General features: G+C 34.1%; 1 protein-coding gene across 7 annotated transcripts in view; it reads left to right on the top strand.

The window, feature by feature from the left end:
- LOC141450207 (uncharacterized) overlaps positions 1–14,331 on the top strand; it is a 37,340-nt gene that overhangs the window by 5,702 nt on the left and 17,307 nt on the right. Inside the window, exons 4-17 of one of the 7 annotated variants that reach the window (XM_074120387.1) lie at positions 699–953; positions 1,118–1,277; positions 1,371–1,449; positions 1,671–1,782; positions 2,029–2,481; positions 3,248–3,644; positions 4,509–4,666; positions 4,752–4,846; positions 5,143–5,221; positions 5,702–5,800; positions 10,440–10,976; positions 11,281–11,364; positions 11,917–11,963; positions 12,515–12,692. In XM_074120387.1, the coding sequence (XP_073976488.1) occupies positions 699–953; positions 1,118–1,277; positions 1,371–1,449; positions 1,671–1,782; positions 2,029–2,481; positions 3,248–3,644; positions 4,509–4,666; positions 4,752–4,846; positions 5,143–5,221; positions 5,702–5,800; positions 10,440–10,976; positions 11,281–11,364; positions 11,917–11,963; positions 12,515–12,692 (2,733 nt within the window). Of the gene's footprint in view, positions 1–698; positions 954–1,117; positions 1,278–1,370; positions 1,450–1,670; positions 1,783–2,028; positions 2,482–3,247; positions 3,645–4,508; positions 4,667–4,751; positions 4,847–5,142; positions 5,222–5,701; positions 5,801–10,439; positions 10,977–11,274; positions 11,365–11,916; positions 11,964–12,514; positions 12,693–14,331 lie in introns of all 7 variants that reach the window. The other 6 variants (XM_074120385.1, XM_074120389.1, XM_074120388.1 and 3 more) reach the window with 6 other exon arrangements.

The raw sequence follows: 14,331 nt of genomic DNA, 5'->3' as shown, positions 1-14,331 counted from the left end.
TTGTTTTAATGGCAAATAGTAAATAATGTTGTGTGTTGAACGGATTAAACTTGGTTAAAATAAAACAACGTAGATCACTTTCAATACTTTTTTTTATTTATTTTTAATAATTTCTTAAAGATTCAGTACACTGTCGCGTATTTACTGGGAGCGCGATTGGCAACCTCACTTTGGAAGTGTGATATCTCTGGGAGCGAGTTGCTAGTTTTCCAACTGTTTTCTTATTTTTTGTTTGTAATCGGAAGTTGGTTTTACTTCTCAACGGAAGTTTGAACTACGCAACATGAAAAATAAACCAATAATCTGGAGTGAACACTCATACGACTTCCTCTTACTGCATTCTCGAGGTGCTTCAGGAACATTGAGTATTATTCAAACAAAATTTTTTGGCCTACTTGCTTTGCTTAGAGAAAATCGTAGGAGGCATTTTCGGAAAAAAGAAATTGATGGAAAAATAGGAAGTTATGTTCACTTATGTGCAATTTGAAATCGATAAATAAATCTTTGACTTTATACGACGTAGCACGCATGTTTGCATTCCGGACAGGTTTAACACTTTCATCCATCACCAGAGTAATCAGTTTGGTGAAGAGATTTCGATTTCACTTATGTTTCTGTTTCGCAATGCATTTACTGAGAGATTTATGCCAATATTTATTTTTTGTTTAATTTGCTGATATAATTTTTCCCCCCTCTAGCGGATGTGGAATCGTGGCATCAATTCAGATGCAGTGTTAAGGTCGGCGGCCAAAGGCGAGGGAAGAGGTGGTGCTACAAGAGGTTCCGGCGGCGGAAGTCGTGGTGGCAGGGGTGGTAGAGGGGGTGTAGGTAGTGGAGCTGGTGGTTCGTATTACCAGAGAGGTGTGGTGACTGGTTGCCAGGGTCAGGGAGATGGTGATGACCAACAACCATATGGAAGGCAACCTAGACCTAGAGCTTTCGACAGGTCGCAGGTAATGTTTTCTTCTTCTTCTTATTATTATTATTCAATATCCTCCTTCTTTCCATTTTATCATAACCTTCAGTATGCTCTACAGATCTACCTGTTTTGTTTTTTTTTGTTCCTGTGACAAAAGCTTCAGAGTGGACTTTATTATGTTCTGTTCAATGTGCACAGAGTGAATGCGGCCGGGATAGTTGGAGTGAAAGAAACGGTGGAGAAGGCAGAGGAGGCGGTGGAAGTCGTAGCTCAGATATCAACTGGAGGCGGCAGAGAGGTGGGCCGGGTCCAGGAAATGAGGATGACGACTGGAGAATTAATAAATGGGGAGTTTCAAGTGAGTATCCCTACTTTGAGATTTTGAATTTCTGGCTACTAATTTTTTTTTTCTCCATTATCTTTCTCTATTTTTCTTCTTCCCTAATTTAAGGTCGATCTGGAGGTAATTGGAGGGAAGAAGAAAATTGGGACTCCGGACCTCACTCCAAGAACCATCATCTTCCGGAATGGCAAGTTTAAATTTTGAATATTAATTGTTTTATTTTTTTAGAATATCTCGGAAGTTTATTCCATGTTTATTTAACGTTTTCTATCAAATTTTTACTTTATCACTTCCGAAAATCTCTTTTTATTACGAGCGTTCGCCGGAAATTAAAAATTTCTGTGTAGTTTTTTGAAAACTCTTCAGGAAGTAGAATATTTAAATAATTAACCTAATCACTTATTTTAGGGCCACTGAAAAGAACAGCGAAGGAGGTGGAACATTCGATTCCTCAGGAGCATTTCATGGTTCTTCAGAACCACCACCAGATGAAGATGATTCTGCTAAACACAAAAACGAGGTGCTAATAAAAAATTAAACGTAACGTTGAATTAAAAAAAAACAGCTAAAGTTTTGTCGTTATTTATATTATTAATTCTATTATTTAAAAAATAAAATAAAAATAAATTTAAATAAAATGTTCAGTTAATTTTAATTTATTAAGTATATTAATGTAGTCCGCTTAAAGTAAAACTAATAATATTTAACCCTAATTACTAGGAATTAAACTTTTTCTCATATATATGTTTCTTGTTTTAAAACAAAGAAACAGAGGAAATCTCTCTCGATGAAACCTCCAGATGCTGGAGACGGAGGAGAGAGTATTGGCAGTGCTGGCGGCGGTGGAAGTGTAAGACTAGCGGATAGAGACAAAAGGGATAATCAACAACAACAGCAGCAGACACAACTACCAAGCTCAACTGGACAGCAAAACAGTAACCACCTTCTGGATATGCAGACAACAGCGCCATCTGAGTCGCTCAATTCGTCGACATCCACATCAGCCTCTGCCTTACACAGTAGCCTACAACAAACGGCCACTCAACAGCAACATCAACAACACCATCACCACCACCATCACCACCAACAGCAACAACAACAACAGCTGCAGGAAAATTCAGAAGAACAGAAACCTCCGCCTGAAAAACAACCACCCGATTCTCCAAGGAAAGATGCTGTTATTATGGATCATCAACTTTCTCGACAACCTACTCTGCAGGTTAGTCATTGAAGGAATTTTTTTAAAACTCTTTAGCTTTGCTAACTTGAAAACAAGTCTATAAAATTATAAAACATAAAGAAATGCTTTCGGTTTAGGGTTTTCACGGAAAATGACCTTTATGAAGTCCCTTGAGCCCAAAAACATAGTTTCTGTGTGGTGTGTAGTGAACATAAACTAAAAGTCCAAGAAGTTGAAACTTCATATTTTGTGATCCAAGGGATCTGAATCGTAACGAGTCGATCAAAGTCCCTTAACCCCGGCCTATCAATATACCTTATTGATTTTTCAATTTTTTGAGATTGCCTTAAAATAAAGAAATTAAACTTTTATTTTTATAATTTTTCAATTACAATTGTTTTTATTCATTTCTGTGAATGGGGGGTCAAGTTTTTCCCCCTCCAACATTAATTAAAGGTATACTTACCTGGTGTAATGAGTTGATTAAAAGAATTTGAAACAGGTGTGTAAAACAATCGAACAACCAATTTAGAGAATTCAGTGAGCAAACTGACAGCATCTTGTTGCTATTAGCTTTTCTGTGATGATTTAATGCAGTAATGGGCCTCTAATTGCAAGTTGGGCATCAAATGTTACATTATTGAATAATAATTTATACATAATGTGATAATTTGTGTAATAGTGAAGATTATTTAATTGCTGAGAAAGTGCTGCTAAAGGTGGCCAACTACATGAAAACGGAAGTTTTAAGAAAATAGTCTGTGTATTTCATATGTAAATATTTATTTAAATTTTCATTTTCCAGCAAAATACATCTCAACAACCCCAACAACAGCCTTCACAACAGCCCATCCAACAGCAACAAGTTCAACAACACCAACATCCTCAACAGCAGCAGCAACAGCAACAGCATCACCAACAGCCACAACAGCCGCCGCCAACACAACCACAACAGCTGATCTCAAATAAACAACATCAACCGCCACCAACACAACACCAATCACAATCACTACAAATGCATCATCAGTTAGCAAATGTTACAGCACATCAACCGCAAACAACAGTTGAAGAACCGCTAGTTGAAGATTCATTAGGACATATGACTGATGATCAGGCGGCTGAAATTGTTGCCAAATTGATGGAAGATGAAGAGAAACAGGATAAACAGTGGTATTACAGAGATCCTCAGGGACAAGAGCAAGGTAAATTTAAAGTTTTTTTTTTGCGGAATTCAGTTTGCACCGTAAATGTACGGATTACCGGGGGAAAAAAAGAGTGGTTTTTAGAAAATATGTATTTGTAAATATCGCTCTAGTGAAAAATAATAAAATTCAGGAAATTCCAAGTTTTTAATTAGTTTTTGTTTTGGTCCAGTAGAATCTAGTTGGATAAGTTTGAAAGAATATTCTGAAACCAAGATCTCGATTTCGAAAAAGTTGGGTCTTGAATTCTTTTGAAACTAGACGCCTCAAGTCAAGGTTTTTTTATTTTTTGATGGTTTATTACGGAACTTAGGTAGAAAATGGGTACGTACCTAGAAGTAGGAGATTTACCGGGTATGAGAGTCAGAATGGTTTTGGAAGTCTAATATCTTACTTTCTACTTAACGCTTTATCCCAACTTCAACTAAAAATGTAACTTATTTATTTTCTTCCACTCCAAACTTTACCTACGTCATAATCCCTTAATCAGCAACTTGTCCTGCACTAACCTCCCGTCAAATCCTCCTCGCAGACTGAGGCGCCGATGGCCTCGTAATCACCTGGTCGAGAGATAAACAAGGCCATCCTTCGTATTCAAATCATTCGGTATTTTACTTTAACCGACTTATGATCGGTCATCGTTGGATGGCCTTCATTCAGGCCATTCCTGTGATTTTATTTTAGTTATTTAATTATTATTTTTTACTTTATACAATACTTTATTTTATTTCGGTTTTCTATTTCACATTTATGATGTACTATACTATAGCAATCATATTTGCTTGTTGCGTTTATGTATTACGCTGTTGCGAATTTTTAAACAAAGGAAAAATGAAACAACAAAATTTTAACTATTTGTTCTAGGTCCGTTCAGCTGTAATGAGATGGCAGAATGGTTTCAATCTGGTTACTTCTCATTGAATCTGCTAGTCAGGAGGGCGTGTGATCCTAGTTATGCGCCGCTTGGAGAGCTTATCAAATTATGGGGTTGTATACCGTTTCTACCTGATCAACATCCTCTTGTAAGGGTTATTTAAAAAACTTATTGAAACATTTTTCAAAGAATTTATTGAAGTGTTATAACAATTTTTTTTCCTTCTTCTTTAGAATAAAGAACCCACCGCAGTCATAATGAGCACCCAGCTTCAGGAGAACTTCTTGATGCAGCATTACCAACACCAGTACAGAAATGTTATGCTGAGGTGAGTACATCTTCCAATATGGTGCTAATTGTTGATTTCTTCTCGCTTCCTGCAACAAGATCTTCTTCTTTTTTTTTGAGGCTGCGTTAAATATTAAAGAAATCAGATTTTTTTTTTTTATAGTCTCAATTTCGGAGTTCCAAGAAATTGCGGAATGTTTTTGAAATTTTGTGGGCAATGCAGAAAGCCCTTTTCCCTATTTAGAATTGAATATCTTTCCCTTAAATTTAAATAATTGGTTATTAAAAATTTTATTTTCACAAATTTTTTTTACGCATTATCTTTCATTTCTGCAGGCAACATGCCGCAAGAATGCAACAGCAACAACAACCTCAACTTCCTTCTAAGGTACCACACGACTGGCTTGATCATCAGGTAAATAGATAAGCCTAATATTATCTTTCAATTAGTAATACTTTTTTGATTTACTCTTTCTTTCTCTGCCCACGGAATGTATTGGAAAAAAAATAAGCGAAGAAATCGGAAACTATATCTCTTTCCATCTTCAAATTTTATATAAAAAAAAAAATACACTTTTTGGGATCTTCCCTACATTTAACGGGCGTTTTAAGTATTAAATCTTGAGGAATATCTTCCCTGCCATGAAGGTAGTAATTAGCTGTATTTACAATAACTATAAAAATTCATTGTAAGCTGTAAACAAAAAGTAAAGTGAGTGGTGAAGAAGTATCACAGATTATGTCTTAGATTTTATTTATTTGTTGACTTAAATCAAAATTTCCTTTAAATTTTTTTTAAAAATATTTAATGATAATCTCCCCCTTTCCCCATAATTTAATAATTAAAAAATAAACCGGAACCAAAGACTAAAAACAAATTCTGGTGTTTTCTTAGCCGATGATTGACCAAGTACTGCCGCCACAGTATCAACCAATACACCATCATCCTAACAGTAGCAACTTGCGTGCATTGCTTGCCCAAATGCAGCAACAGGTCGGTCTTAATATTTTTTTTTTTTTAATTAATTCAAATGAAATATTTTAAATTTTAACATTAGGCTGGCATTAAGATCGACATTCATTTGTGTTACCTTTTTTTAGCCATAATTCCGTTCAATTTTTCGACAACGATTGTCCCATTTCTGGCAGTCTAAACATTAGTTCTTATCAAACAATGTGTTCTTATCTTGTAAATTGTCCTAATGAAGGATAATCGCGAACTCTCCTCACCTAGTTAGCCCAAGAAAACTTGCTTCATTGCTTTGATTGCTGTTCATATCGGTAGTGGTGGAATTCTTCGATAGTAACAAATGGCGACGCCCTCAGATCACTTGCTGCAAGTCTTCTTAAAAAATTAATTCTTTGCTTAAAATATGGCTTGTCCATAAAATGTGCGTGACCTTTTGCCCCTGTTTCGCCTACGGAGTCTTCTATCTTTGCTTCTTTTTATAGCCGATTTATACCCAATTTCCATAATTTTCATCCTTGTTTGCAGATTATGGTGGTCTTTTATGTGATAGAATAAAAAATTTCAGGTTATCCACATCACAACAAGCACCAATGTGAAGGTTTTAAAGAAAATTGTTCCGACAGAAGTTTGATGCTTACATTGTGTACTATGATAACAAAAACTAAATTTCTTCGATAGCATTGCCATCGCTATATGCACAGGAGCGAACTTTTTATCTTGTCATAGTATAACTGTATATGTTTCAGAAAATAACCAGTTCGAAGGGAATGTTTTCCATTAATGATGTTCATCTTGGTTGAATATCTTGATTTTTGTACAAGCTAAACAAACAACAAAGCTACGAAACGCAAATGAATGTCAATCGTAATCTAACCTTTAATTTTTATAACCATATTAATCTCTAAGACTTAGTTTTAAATTTAATCGAAAAAATCGCTTGGTAAGTTAAATAAAGGAATTTTTAAGAATTCTCTTGTACTTTGCCAATTGGCTAAACTGCTTTTATCGTATCGTAACTTAAGCAGTGCTTATTCTGTGAGGCTTAATTTTTTTGTTTTTTTTCAATAATTCGCATTTAATTTTCATGATTTTCATGCAGATACAAGGAAAATTCATAAACTGTTGGCAGAATTACAATTTTCTTGTTGTATGTTGCAAAAATAGAGAAATACACAGCTTAATTTGCTGTTATCTATTACTATATTATTCAGCATTTCTTCTTTTTTTTGGACAATTTTCTTGAAATATTGTGCCACAATTTGGCATTAACCAAAAAAATTCTCATATGGGCATTTATCATTTTGGAATGTATTTGTTCTTCATCTTATCTAATTATCATATGTTCTCTTTTTTGTTATAGTTCACTTAAGAAAATGGGTTTTTCTTAATTTTTGTAATTTTAAAATAAAAATAAAAAATCCGACAGTCTTATTTTTAAGAAAATTGGTGGATGTGTTTTCCATAATAATTCGTGAAAAATAAATCTGTTTGTCCAAGACACCTTAATTTAGTGGTAGTAGGACGTGAAGCTTGCATAGGGGAGGAAAAAAGGGCATTACTTTAATTTAAATTAAATCTATCCTTTATTGAAATGTATACTTTTTAATTACAATACGATAGATTTTATTTTAAACTTATCTAATTTATGTAGGAGGCATTGAAGTTTGTTGTTAGCTGCTGGTTGGTTCTGTGAAGTGTTAGTTTAGTGATATAGGGCACGGCTTTATTTTTACCTTCTCAAAGGTGGTTTGCTTTAGAATCCATAAATAATAAATTAACTCAAGTAAGTTTCAAAGTGAAAAATGAAGAGTTAGTTGAAGAATTTGAGAAAATCGAAAAAAATTTGGAAATACTATTTAAAAAAAAAAGAAAGAAAGTCGTACATCCGGTGTTGATGTTTCGACTGATCTTCAATTTCCTGTAGCGGTTCTACACTGATAACGTTTTTTTTGCGTTTTCAAGATATTCTGTTCCCAAAATCATCTCTTAAGACCATGAGCGAACGACGACAGTATTTCGGATTTGTGTCCACATTACTTCAAAAAATGTTTATTTTCGTTGATAACTCATATTTTGTGAAACTTTTATTTGATTCCCATTGCTTACGTCTTTTTTGAAAAGCGTAAGAGCTAGTAAAAAAAAATTCATTTAATTGTCTTTACCATCTCGTAAACTGCTAATTGTTTTTACCATCTCGTAAACTGCTAATTGTTTTTACCATCTCGTAAACTGCTAATTGTTGCAGTAGCTAGTTTATTTTATTAATACGTAGTTGTTTTTTTACCGGACCATACAATTTTAAAAATAAGTTCTTTTTCAGCCTGAGTGTATCTGAGAACGAGTAATTATTCTTTTAGGTACTCAAATAAAAATGAAACTGCGGAAAACTAAATATATGATAACAGAACTATGATGAAAAACGCTTATATCTGAGATGGATTTGTAAAGAAACAAAAAAAAAAAAAATTAAATCGGGGATATGCAAACAACTCTCTAGACCATTATAATACATTCATTGCATGCTATATGATTTAAAATCTATATCTAGAAATTCATTTTCTAAGAATTACAGCATCTTTGACCTGATTTCTGCTTCAAATTTTTAGTTTAGACACAGCTATCGTATATAATGTGACCGTTTGACCCTAAATTTAAGCCTAAGTTGGTGGGTCAAATAGTAAACAAAGGAAACAACTTTCTTTTTTTTTTAATTTGCGTTTGGGCTTCTAAGTTAATTTAGAAAGTGCAGAAAATTGCGTTATAAGCATCCATCAGTGAGGCTGTGCATCCAGTTTTATTTGTTGGTTTTTTATTTAATTATTGGAAATTTAAAATATTAGGTTGTCCATAGAGTTATTGCGTGTTTTTTTTGTCTTGAATTTTAAATTATTGTTACTGAGAAAAATTATACTAATAAAAAAAAAACTATATTAGAATCACTACATGTTTTGGCTATCGAGAGAAATAAGCTTGTTCATTGCTTTGGTTGAAAATTCTGCTTACTAATGGCAATTGTAATTGCTATCTAATGCAATTGTTGAGTGCATGAGGGAATGGTAGTTCGCTTGTGAATGGGACTAATCGGTAAAGGTGATAAATCAGAATATAATTGAAAATAAGGTTAAAGCAGCAATCGATTGTTTTGGGCTTTCATCCATCATCAGGGGGTAGATATAAATCAGTTTGATGTAGAGAATTCGACGTCACTTATGGTTTCCCCCTTTTTGCCCTACCAGCCCTAGCTGGCACATCAATCGAGCCCTCTTATTGACTAATGTGCCTTGGAGTTGTGCTGTAACAAATACTTTCTGCAGAAAAAAAACTTGGAAAACTTCTTGTCTTGGAACTTCTCATCTTGTCCCTAACCACTGAAGAAGAAGAAGAAAAATTCTCTCGCCCTGAATTACTAAACCCAGTACAGATTTGGTGATGCCAAACGTATTCTTTTTTGGGCTTAGGTGTCTTTCAAAAGCTCAAAAATAGTTCGTACACCTAATAAAATTCTCAATGATCAGCCCCACTAAGCTTCTCAAGTTCAACACACCACGCTTCTTCTTTGGGAAACTTGTTTAAGTACCAAGTACATTCGTTTGGGCGCAATGCTACCGTTGTTAATGTTGTGAATTTGCCTTTGTTGAATTTGGAACAATATTTTACAAGTTTGTGTAGAACTATTCACTGAAATGTTTCTTTTACAAGGAAGCCTACGCTAACATTTTCCCGAGAACTGTCTAAAGAAAAGTAATTTCACAAAAAATAATAATAATAGAAGTAAAATCTGTGTGTGTATTAGATGTGTTCGAAGCTTTAAGAAAGTCCTAGTCCATTGAGAAAATTGATACTTTTGAACTCGAATTTTTGCAGCATATTTACGTACTCCTAAAATGTACACAAGAGATTAAAACTTTTTTTTCCCTTAATATTTCACAACTATGACATTTTAGAGGGGAATCTAATCTTCTCTTTCCAGAAAAAAAAACACCTGAATCACATGTTCCAGGAAAATGTACTGTTTTTTTTAATCATTAAGAATAAAATCGTAGAAGTTGTATCGGAGTAATGCTCAAAATACGGAAGAATCAGTTCAGAAATGTGGCATTTCCGTACTGACTTTGTACTGTTTTCTAATTAGGATATTTAGTACCATATTTTAACATATGCTTGGATCACTCAGAGATTCATAAATTGGTTATTACCAGTGGAAATCTTAAAATCGAAAATGTGTACGATTGCAATACTCCTCTTAATTAGTCAGAGGAAGTTGGTATTATCCTTTTCAAACTACTTCCTTATGACCTTTGACCCAACTTATGGGGACAGTTCAGTGTAAAAAGAAGCACGCTTAAGTTTGAGCAGCAGAGTTATTGAATACGTATAAATTTTATTTCTGTAAAATTCGCAATAACTAAGTGGCCAACCCAAATATTATACCTTTTTAATTTGTTTTTTTTTTAAGTTTTATAATTAATTTTGTTTTATTACTCGGTAACTTTTATATTTGATTTTTTTTTGTTATTAGGTTTTTTTTTATTTACTTGTTATTTTTTGTTTTGTTTTTATTTATAAATAAAAAAAAAAAAGAAAAACTAAAGGCTGGGTTTTCCTGTGCGTGTGCGCTCGCCGTTGGGCTACACACGCTGTTCTCTGATTTGTTGGTTTGCAGAGTCTCTCGGCAGGTGGTTCCCCCCTACAGCAGCCATTCGCAGCTAGCGCAGCCACGCTTCAACCACCGCAAACTCAACCGCCACGCACCACTGAGGAGATTTCGCGTAAAGTCAGTGATTTTTTGCGCGGTTTACAGGCCAAGTCGGAAGCCCAGGCCGCATTGGCCGCACAACAGGCGGCGGCGGCGGCAGGTGTTGCACAACTACAACAACAACAGCAACAGCAACACCAGCATCAACAACAGCAAGCTGGTGGCGGCGGCGGTAGTGCTGCTACAGCAGGTGGTGCTCAAGGATCTGGTCAACAAGTAATGGAGACTTTATTATCTTTACATCAACAACAACAACAGTTAGCCACAAATCTACAACAACAACAACAGCAGCAGCAACAACAACAACAACAACAACAGGTTTCAGCGCCACAGCAGAGTCTTCAAAATTTGATCCGACAGATGCAGGCTACTCAACAGAATAAGATGCAGCAGCAACAACAACAACAACAACAACAGCAACAGCAACATCATCACGCAAATTCTGTGAGTCACTAAGAGTATTTGTGCCGAGTTCCTACGATGTTTTGTGGTCATGTCTTTTTTGCTTAATAAAATAGTATTTTGTTGAGGATTTTTTTTTTGTTTGTATTAATTATTATTATAGATTAAAATAGGCACTATTTTTAAGAATTACGCTCAAAACAGAGTCCTGTTCTCACAGGAGGAAAAAGGAATCATCTGTTCGAGTCCAGCCCGAGCTCACTGTTTTTTTTGAACGCGAATCAATAATAATAATATTAAGAAACACTTAATTTTTTTAACAAACAAAATTATATTAAAGTTGCAGGTAGAATCAGTTTGGAATGGTGGAAATTGGAATCAGTGGACTCATTTAAATGCAAAAGGAATCAAAACAGAGCAACAAGTACTAGTAAGTTTTTTATTTTTTTTTTAATTTTTGATTAAGAGGTTAAGATTTACGTTCACTCCAAATTTGCGAGTTCTCATTGGAATTTGAAGATTCCCTGCGCCTAAGAAAAAGGAGTTTTCTTTAATTACAATTTTTATTATTGTGTCTTGTGGTGAGACATTTATTTCCTTTTATTTTTATTGGAATCGTGTACACTTTGTTTCTGTTTTTTGGTTTTTTGAATTACCATTAACTTTCGAGAAGTCTTGTGTTAAAAGAAAGCAATCATATTTTTTAGAAATTTGTATTTCAAATTTTACGCCAGGGATAGAAACTGAGTACCAAATAAGAAAGACATCTTTCTCTATCTCTTTATTTATATAAGCTTCTATTTTTCCCCAAGAACGAAATTGCCCTATCGGAATTACATTTCTAATAAATAGTTTTTCTGCTTCTTATTTTTTATTTTTTTTTTGAAAATTGCTGAGCGAGAACGTTGTATGTGTGTTTAAACACACCAGAGTTTCTACTTCTCAGTGTTCATTTAACTTAAGACATTGATGTTTCTTGCAGGAGGAACAGCTTCGAGCTGAAGACGAAAGGAAGAGAGAAGAACTAAGGTAAGATACCCAATAGATTTTTTTTTTTAACAATAGTTTTTCATTGCCTTAACAATGCATTTTTAAAAGTAGACTTTCTTGTACAAATGATGCAGTAAGCTTCTCTCAAGAATATCAAGCGTAAAAAGTAGTACGTAGTACGGTAACCGAGCGATGAGAAGCGAGGCTAGAAAGTATCGTGTTACTGGGTTGGATTCCGGGTCTACACCTTGTTTTTATGAGAGATTTTTAGTAAAATATGCTAGACGCTTCCGTCCACGACACCTAATTTTTGTAGTTGAAAGTAAAGCCCGCCTGAAAAAATAGGCATCACATTATTTTTTCCTTTTTTTCTTCCCCAAAAAGCCATACAGTTTCTTTCTTCTATACCTGATGCTTCCTGAAAGAGGAGTGCTTGCTTAACGATTCCCCTCTTCGAAGGAAATTAGGATCTAAATTGTTTTTTTTTTTTTTTTTTTTTTTTTTTTTGGAGAATCAACACTAACTCCAGCTATTTCCATGAATTTACTCCTGAATACTCCTTAACAAAATTCAATTTATTTCATTTACAGAAAACAAGAAGAGGCTGTGAAAAGGTTAGAAGAGGATTGTTGTAATGATGATAAAGATATGAGAGCAAAAAGGGAATCTGAGATGCTTGGCAATATGTTAGTGGATAAAGCGAAAAGGGAAAATGAAGAACAACAGCGAAGGCATGAAGTTGAAGACGATATTAGGAAAAAGCAAGAGGTAATTTAGAGCTTATTATCTCGTTATCTTAGTCTAGTGCATGGGTCGGCAACCCGCGGCTCTTTTATCCCAATTGTATTTTTATTTAAACAAATGAAAATTCCATTTATTAAAGGTATTTTTTCAAAAATAATTTTAAATGTGATAGGTTCGAAATTAAATGGAATTATACAATATCAAAACAGAGTACTTTATTTATATTGTAACACTGCCGCCTTTTCATTCGTTTAGTTATTATTTATTTGTTTATTTACTGTGCAGCTTGAAAAAATAATATATAAAACATTTAAATGTTATTGAATATCACAAAATAATAATTTGTGAATACAAATGATCTACAGAATTTTGTACATTATCATCCTTGCGGCTCTTGGTAAGATTTATTAAAATTATTTAAGGAGAAATGGCTCTCTACTTAAAATAGGTTGCCGGACCCCTGGTCTAGTGTAAAAGTTTTGTGTATACATAGTAGACACATTTTTCTGGAGGTTGCTGGAGAGGGAATTTTAGACGTAAGTTTTAAACATTTCTTATGATGCAGGGCAGTTTCATTTTGTGTCCAGTGGAAGGTTAATTTGTTGGTTTTTTTGTGAGAAAAATGTGTAGCTAACGCTTATCGATAGGTTTATCGATTAGATAACCGGTGTTCAGTTAATTAATCAGCTGTTGCGATTGATCCATTTACTGGTTTAAATTCGATTTGAATTTCGATTCTACTGAAACATTTGTAACAGAAATTTCCGCTAGATAGCATAACCAACATAGAAGTTTTAATTCAACTTTGAAACTAGAGAGGAATCTCGTAACTGACCGTTGGACTGCACTAATCCATGAAATGATTATTGTCAACAATAAATAATGATTCCTATTCTGTCTATTCTGCTTGGCCAGTGCAGCTCCTTCACGTAATCTTTCTCTCGTCCTACCGTTCTTGTAAGTAATGAAATTTACTTTTCGCTGTTGCTTAACAAATAATTTTCATTAGTTTTATATTATTTTGTATAAAGTTTCATTTAATTTTATGTTGCAATTGTTATTGTAAGAATTGTAGATTCAAAGTATCAACCTTACTGTACATTTACTTTTATTAATTTGCACATGTACAACAAAATTTAAACATATTCTTTGAAACGTACCCTACAGTAAAGGCAAAAATGAAACAGCCTGCTATTCTCAATCTGTTGAAACGTAGTTTGATACTGTGAGTGTTCTGATCGATCAAAAATTAGTTTAAACTTATTTTGGGTTCTGATGGAACAGCAGATCAAAAATTGGAAATCAGGTGGAACAAAAACCTCTTTCAGCGCATATTGCGTATAATCAAAAGTAGTAAGAGATGGTATATATTTATGTCAATATCTCATAGTTCACTTGATTTAGGATAGCTAAAAATTTCGACTTAATGCTTTACTTCATTTTAAACATTTTTTTTTTTGCGTTTATTGTGCTACAATCAGCGCCGTTAGCGCTATAAGTAACAATGATAACAGTGAACAGTAGAAGTAAATGAGTGGAGAAGTTACCCAGTGGTAACACTCCAAAACATTATATGGTTAGTAGTGAGTGCTCTTCACTTGAGAGGAGATCACGAGGCCACTGTCTTTTAAGACGTCTTGTCCGGGTTGTCAGGAAGAGTTCT

The sequence above is a fragment of the Rhodnius prolixus genome, unplaced genomic scaffold (genome assembly GCF_049639745.1).
Source record: "Rhodnius prolixus isolate KJV_2025 unplaced genomic scaffold, Rpr scaffold_2, whole genome shotgun sequence".
Classification (NCBI taxonomy): domain Eukaryota; kingdom Metazoa; phylum Arthropoda; class Insecta; order Hemiptera; family Reduviidae; genus Rhodnius; species Rhodnius prolixus.
This window is presented reverse-complemented; position numbering and strand designations above follow the sequence as displayed.